This window comes from Cyclopterus lumpus, chromosome 2 (genome assembly GCF_009769545.1).
Source record: "Cyclopterus lumpus isolate fCycLum1 chromosome 2, fCycLum1.pri, whole genome shotgun sequence".
NCBI classification, from domain to species: Eukaryota; Metazoa; Chordata; class Actinopteri; order Perciformes; family Cyclopteridae; genus Cyclopterus; species Cyclopterus lumpus.
Window position 1 is genome coordinate 7,325,263 of NC_046967.1, and position 7,304 is coordinate 7,332,566.

A 7,304-nucleotide genomic window follows, 5' to 3' on the forward strand; every position below is an offset into this window, starting at 1 on the left:
ACTTGATTCTTCTTTGCCCGAACGTTACATCCGCTGCCTCGTCCGGTGCGTGTGACGTCATCGCGTCAACAGGCGACGCACGCGCCTCCGTCGGTCTCCAATACAAACCCGGGTGCGCTTTTGTCGCTCGTGGAGAATGGAGTCCCTCACTGAGAGTGAAATAGCGCAGATAGCGAGGCAGCAGGTAGGCGCATATTGAATAAGCACCGGGAACTTCCATGTTTTTATTGTATCAACGAGAAGAGCCTTCAAATGCTGCCAAGAAGTTGACAACACGAACATAATCCACCCAAACATGAAGTAACCGACTGAGAGAGCTAGCTAGCTAGTTACATCTAAGCTAGCTAGCGTTAAACTATTAATAAGCACATGCTTTTGCTAATTATTAGCACCTTAACAACCCTTATTGGGCCCTAAATCTGTCCACTGTATTTCTTGAGACAAACTATTATGACGTCACCTAGCTCAAACTAGCTCACAGAGAGGCCATTAGCTGAGCTAATATTTTAATTGATGGCTTCCACGTACATTACTGAGATTTACGCTATACTTTATGTTTTCTACTGTGACATTCTGGAAATGAAATCATAATAGCATCAGTAAGACATAGTACTGTTACTTAAATACTGAGTGAGCGAGGAATTTGTATTTCAGTATGTTCATGTAATGCTACCTTCCCTCTACTACATTTCGGTTTCAAACATTACTTCACTATAATTAGTTGACAGAGACAGTTACTTTGCAGATTACCATACAGCACAATACCATGACCTCATGTAATGTGTTGTTTGAACCACACAACTGTATAAGTTATGCGAGATGATCCCAAGTGTACTATATTCTTAAAAAGCTAGAAGGCTATACACAAAATAAAGCATGACAAAAACTCCAAAAGAAACCTTGCTAAATACAAACCACCTAAATAACATCCGTAATGATTCACATACATCAGCAATAACAACGTGTGAAGTGAGTGAATCATAATCCAGAGAGAGAGGTGCAGAATAGTTGGAGTTGTGTGCCCGATAAAAGCTCCACCAGCACTAAAACACCAATGTGCCAATAATGATTGCGTGTTCTTGTGTCTGACAGAGAGAGGCTGGCCTGCCGAGGCTCAGCCGCCACTTCTCCTGGCCCGAGTTCGGCGACGAGCGGCGGTGCTTCCACCAGGAGTTTGTGTACGATGTCGCCATGTTTGCCGCGGCCCGAGGCTTCCCCTGGCCCGCCGTGATCCGGGCAACTGCGGTCGCCAAAGGCCTCTTCCCGCAGCTGGACGGTCAGGGCAAACCGCAATATACTGTGCGCAGGCCTTGAAGGTGACGCAGGTGCTTCACCTGGTGGTCACGGTCAAGAGCCGTTTCCTGAGAGCTTTCATGGTGTTTAATTTAAGCATCATTCAAAGCACAATTAAGTACCTTATTTTGCTGGGGTTTTGTTTAATAAAACCACTTCTCAGGCTCCTGGACTTCTACCCTTCAGGTCCTGACGTACCCGGGCTATTGGCCCTTCTGAGAGACGCGCTGTCTGCTGAGTGTTTGCCAAACTTCACCCCTGTACACCGGCACGAGTTCGCCCGGTTCCTCACGGGTGCCTGCATTGCCCGGCGGAGGCTTTTCCAGGCAGCGGTGGGTGGAGCAGCCAACGTGTCCATCACTCGGCTACACTTGGAGGTGCAGTTGCCGCCCACACCCTGTCCCCTAGCAGAGGTAAAGAAGCCTTTGTAACAACTGACCACACAGCTACAATTAACACATCATGTATCTGACGTATCTAATATCCATGTGCTGCAGGGCACAGATCTGCATGAGTGGGAGCATCAGCGTCACTAAGCCGAGCTCACGCCAGTGTTGCGACAGGAGGAGGTCAAGGGTCACTCTGGGGGAAGTCGAAGTTACTAAGGGTGAACAGCCGGACAAAGAAGTACAACTCACAAAAATATATTTTTTAAAAAGAAAAACAAGAAAGGTTCATTGAACCGAGATGCTGTTATATCCTGCAGCTTCGACTGCAGTGGGTAGGGCCGGCCACAAGAGGGCTCTACAACCCCACTCTTTCCAACACAGGTCCTGATACACAAGATGCACCAGCTGAGGCAAAGCTGCACAAGCAAAAAGAGGACAGAGGAGATGTCTGGAGATGCGGTGGGAGCAATTGGAGGAAAAACACAAATCTTAAATCTTTTATTCTCATACATTTTCAGCTCTCGTGTTTTTGTGGTGCTTCCTGCAATTTCGGATGTACTTCATTGCCCAATATGGAAAGTTTGTGGGTTACTGTGCTGGACATTTAAACAATTAATTAACAACATGAATGGTCAGATTATTGTCAAATACAATGACAATAGACTTGTGATTGGTTGCTGGTTTCATTCAGGTATTTATTTGGAAAAAAACCAGAAAATCCTGCAAAGAATAGCGTTATAAATAAATAAAAAATGTTTTAACTACGAGACAGATCTAAGCCCTTAAAGTACAGCTGCAAGACTGAACAACTCCATTTCCCCCTCAAAGGAACCGCCAACGCTTCTGTTGATTGAACATTCATGAATGTCCAACGCAAAGGACGAAAGCAACGATAAAAATCATTACAACAGAAATCCAGTAAAATAAATATTAAAAGCACCTACGGTAGTGAAAAAGTGAATTGGCTGTCGGAAGCCATTCTCAAACACTTATTTTCATGCCAGGCAACTACGGTCCGAGCACCTTTAAACTATCCCTACAGTAACGCTAGCTAGGTTTACCCGTTTTTATAGTAACACGAGGTAAAGCCTTTCAGTGTTTATGCTTATAGTACATATTGGTGACCAGCTGGGAGTGAAGCTGGAGCTCAAAGCCAACTGGTTCTCAGGATGGGAGCTTTAAGGCAAGCGTTTAGCTGCTACAGACGACGGCTGCCTATACAGCAGGCTGGCAGAGTCATCCGCATATTCTCAGAAATACAACATAAATACATAATTACATACAGTACATTCACAGAGAGGACTGAACGCGGTGATAGTACCCAGCATGCTCTTGCATCATATTGGTTTTACATAAAAGCTGGATGATGGCCGAGGAGGTCTGGAATGGTTTTATGCCTCTGATATGGAGGGTCGTATTTTAGTTTAATTTGAATAATGTAAATACTAAATCCCCTGTCTTATTATTTTATATTAATTTACCTTTTTAATGTGTAACACGGGGCGAGACGTCCTCTTAATCTGCAGTGTTACATTCACTGCCAAATAAAGCATTTTCTTTCGTATTGCGTTGCAAGAAAAATAAATAAATAAAAGCTACGCAAGGCTCAGGAGGCTTGTGCGAGCTGGTTGCTCGTAGCGATGTGACTCAGCATGGTCCGCACCAACTCGGAGAGGTCGTACTCGTGCTTCCAGCCCCAGTCCCGCCGCGCATTGCCGTCCTCCAACGCCATCGGCCAGCCGTCCGCTGAAAACACGGGAGACAAGGGGAGCGATTTGTAAACTTTGGTTGTAGTCGCGACGTGAAAGCGGAGATATCTTTACACCCGGCGGTGTCACCTATGGCCTGTCGGATCGGGTCCACGTTGTAGGTGACTTTGAGGTCAGGCAGGGCTTTCTGTATCTCCTTGGTGAGGTCGCGCGGCGTAAAGCTTGTGGCGTTGATGTTGTAGGTGCGGCTGAGCAGTGACTCTGCGGGAGCCTCCAGGATCTCCAGAGTCGCCCTGAGACAGTCGTCTGGACGGGAGGAGAGGAAGGGAGCGGAGAGAGACAGAACAGATGAAGGACAGAGGCGGATTGCAGTATGAACATAATTTTCTTTTCAAGTAAAAAAAACAAACAAACAAGTCTGGCATTACCAATGTACATCATAGGGAGCCGCGTGTCACTGCGCAGGTTGCACTCAAAACTACCCGTCTTCACAGCTGCGTGGAAGATCTGGACCGCGTAGTCTGGGAGATGGAAAAACAGATCAAGATTAGGACCACCAACACTCTTCTGTTTAATCCGCACAAACTACGGCCCACTACAATTGCTTGCTCCACCCTCTTAATCCTTCGGTAGATTACACCTTAATCACTTCACCCTTTACGACCTGCTAACCTGTGGTTCCCCCTCCAGGCTGAGAGTCGGCTGAGATGATGCCTGGATACCTGAGACAGCGGAAATCCAGTGCGTACCTGTGATGGTAGTACTGACAAAGAGGCGTACACAAAGCTTTAACATTTTTTTTTTTTAAAACATAGCTCCGTGGTAAAAGGCTGATATGTATTTGAAAACGGCGTCTGTGCGTCTGCACCGTCGCGTCTCACCTCACCCATCAGCTCCGCATGGACCTTGGACACGCCGTAGATGGTGCGTGGCCTCTGCACACACAGCTCCGGGGTGGGGTCCCTGGGTGAGGACGGACCGAAGGCACCGATCGTGCTGGGGACAAACACACGCAGACCATGTTCGGTTGCTATGTCTAATATGTTATGGAGACCTACGAAGAGAGAGAGGCTGCGCATAAGTGTCTGCGTGAGGACGGAGCTAAACGCTGCTGCAACGTTCCTTTTAGAAGCTTTTATTAGAGCAGCTTGTCTTCGGGAGTTTCACACGCGCATGTACCTGTGATGTTGACCTCTTTGGCCAGCGCAACGTTGCTCTCCCCCACAGCAGACAGCACAGCAGAGTAGTGAACCAGCCAGCTGATGTTGTTGTTCACCACGATCTCCCTGAGGTTTTTGTAGTCCAGGATGTCTGAGAAGATGAACGGCCCTATGGAGGACACACATGCACAGAAGTTAGAAGAAGTCGTCTGCGGACTTGTATATCTGCTCGGCCCAAACGATGCAAAGAACATGATCAAGTGTGTTTTGTTTCTTTGGGTGGCAGAATTCCACAGGGTAGGTTATACTGGCATACACACCATTATGGTAGACATGGTTGGGGGGTTTCCGGATGTCAGACAGGATCACGTTGTTCTTTCCGAAGCGTCTCCTGAGTGTGAAATGCCAACATGGTCATATGGGACAAAATGGTAACCGAGGAGAAGACTGTTGGACTTCGTCCCGTCGCCGTGCCCCAACCCTTTGCAACTGAGCGCAAATACAAAACGACACTGCCAACATTTGAAATAGGAGCTTATCTACACACTCCTTACCTTAGCAACTTGGCGAGCCCCACCCCGAGCTGACCAAGCCCTCCTGTAACGATACAAAAGCAAAGGGAAAAGTGTGTTTGACTTGATACTATAGAAGATAACTACCGGAAAAACATGTAGTGACACAGAGGATGACCAACCAGTGATGAGGACTTTGGGGTGGTCGGTATTGGTGCAGGACGGGGGACGAGTTATCCCAAAGTGTTGTGAGGATGAACTCACAGCGCGCACCGCCGAGATCAATCGGGGACCGCTCCCAGCATACTTCACCGCGCCCCTCAGCATCTGCACCACCTGCATCGCGCGCCTCCTGTAAACAAGAGTGTGTAATTACCAGCAACGATGGCAGGTTCCCCACATATTATGGTGCATCTGCTGCTGCCATGGTGCACAACAGTAAAGTTACGTCACTGTTACTTAACACGCTTGTGTCGTCAAGAGCAATTTGTGTGGCTGAGCTTAGAGGCACGAGGCTGACCTTCCAGACGAAAACCCTGATGTACAGAACAGTGTACGTTTCTACTTCAATAAATGTCTATTTTTCATAATATGTTCTAAGCCTATCATTACATCTGCACATTGTGTGTTTTGTTCGTAGCAATTATTCTCAGGGCAAAAGTTTACCATGTTGTGTATTTATTAAGTGGGACCAGAAGAAATAAAGACATCCACTATGTGTGAATAGAGTCTTGTGTAATCTCAAATTAAGCTTCACATCCTGCTGCCGACGTGGTCTAAATATAGACCACTTCATATGTACTCCAGACCACCCCTTAATAATATGGGGCAGTCAGATTAATGTGGCACAATCCGAAACAACAACCTTCACCTTTTACAATAATAAAAAATGCAACCTAGCAAGTTAGTAGCCATGCAATTGGTATTGCACGTGTGTTATGTATAGCTAATGCAATAGATAACGCGTTATGGTCTTTCAACATATGTATTATATGCTTAGTGACAAAATAGGGAACCAAATCCCCAAATAGTTTGTTACGACTTCGACGTGACCTTCTGGTCGCAAACAGCACCCATTAGCCCTGCCAGGCTGGTTGCAAAACAATAGTAGCTACTTAAGATGACTTTCTGTGGAGTCAGACCAACGTAACACCCTCCCGCCCACGTTAGATAACGGGTAACGTTAGCCTAGCTGTCGTCCACATTAACCGTCTGACATGAACTTTAGCTAGCCGAAGCTTTACCTGCGCGAGCTAAAGATTAGCCACGCCGGCTGTGAACGGTTACACAACTGCTTAGATAAAAACGTAAAGTGATATCTTACTCATTTCTTACTTTATTGTGAATCGGGGGAAATGAAAAGACGACTTGAAACACCTTCACGCAGCCAGTGTTTGTGTTGAAACGTGAAAAAAGTCCGCATGGCTATGGAGGAGGAGGTTCGATGCCCCGTGATTGGCTGACAGCTCGAGAGGCTCGAACACAAGCTTCCTGTTATAACTTTCAAAATAAAGCCCGTGTTTTCAAAATAAAACCTCGCCTTCTAACTGCAAGTGCTCCAGTTGTTATTATTGCTGCACCTAATTTGTGAAACGGAACATGTGCACGAAATAGAATAATGCGAATTGTCGTGCAAAAGTGAAAATGCTTAGTTTTAAGTGTTGACCGACAATACTGGTGCTTTTTAGTGTTTTTGTATCATATTACATTACAACTACAATCTAAAAGTCGCCATTCAGTTTTGAATCTCACACACACACCACACTTATAACACACACATACACACACACATATATATATGAGGGCCCTGACTTTATATAAATGCATGGGAGTTTTGAGCCCACACCGACAGTATAGCGATAGTTGCACCTCCCATGCAACAGGGGTAGGGTATGAGGCCCCTGACTAGAACAGCAGCTGAGAAGGGGGGCTACATATATATATATATTAAAGTAGTTTATTACAGGGCTATATTATTGAATTGCATGACAGTTGACATGGTTTTCTATTCACCACAATCCTTACTATATAAAACAGCTATCGCTGTCACTTTAACGAAAAATAATTGAATAGTTTTCTCTGAGGTCACATCATTTATTGTGTCCTTAAATGGGTGAAACAGCGCCCCCTCCCCCACTGTGTGGTTGAAAGACGACATTGCACCCTGACATAATTCTGTCTCTGGGAAAATAAGTTAATTAAAAAGTTATAGCTAGCTTAAGTAAAGCGGCAAACACAACG

The 7,304-nt window shown here is 45.9% G+C and overlaps 2 protein-coding genes across 8 annotated transcripts; one reads left to right on the forward strand and one right to left on the reverse strand.

Annotated features, from left to right (window-relative positions):
• Positions 1-69: 69 nt before the first annotated feature.
• Positions 70-5,203, forward strand: c2h8orf74 (chromosome 2 C8orf74 homolog). Of its 5 annotated transcripts, none has more exons than XR_004611139.1 (5): positions 70-184; positions 1,093-1,276; positions 1,480-1,706; positions 1,791-2,141; positions 3,634-5,203. XR_004611139.1 is itself a non-coding variant. In XM_034551861.1 (4 exons), exons 1-4 carry the CDS (start codon positions 137-139, stop codon positions 1,827-1,829), a joined length of 498 nt encoding a protein of 165 aa, XP_034407752.1. In that variant the 5' UTR covers positions 70-136; the 3' UTR covers positions 1,830-2,449. The 5 variants fall into 5 exon arrangements, 1 of the variants encoding a protein (XP_034407752.1); XR_004611144.1 differs by having other exon boundaries at positions 1,791-1,920; XR_004611145.1 differs by having other exon boundaries at positions 1,791-1,900.
• On the reverse strand, positions 2,353-6,513 carry LOC117743888 (L-threonine 3-dehydrogenase, mitochondrial-like). Of its 3 annotated transcripts, XM_034551848.1 has the most exons (10): positions 6,399-6,513; positions 5,246-5,415; positions 5,106-5,148; positions 4,872-4,942; positions 4,571-4,720; positions 4,273-4,445; positions 4,064-4,154; positions 3,820-3,912; positions 3,521-3,697; positions 2,353-3,428 (listed from the first exon to the last, which is right to left on the reverse strand). In XM_034551848.1, exons 2-10 carry the CDS (start codon positions 5,403-5,405, stop codon positions 3,289-3,291), a joined length of 1,098 nt encoding a protein of 365 aa, XP_034407739.1. In that variant the 5' UTR covers positions 5,406-5,415; positions 6,399-6,513; the 3' UTR covers positions 2,353-3,288. The 3 variants fall into 3 exon arrangements, with proteins under 3 accessions (XP_034407739.1, XP_034407721.1, XP_034407729.1); XM_034551830.1 differs by having other exon boundaries at positions 2,353-3,697; positions 6,399-6,507; XM_034551838.1 differs by having other exon boundaries at positions 2,353-3,697; positions 6,388-6,496.
• Positions 6,514-7,304: the final 791 nt, after the last annotated feature.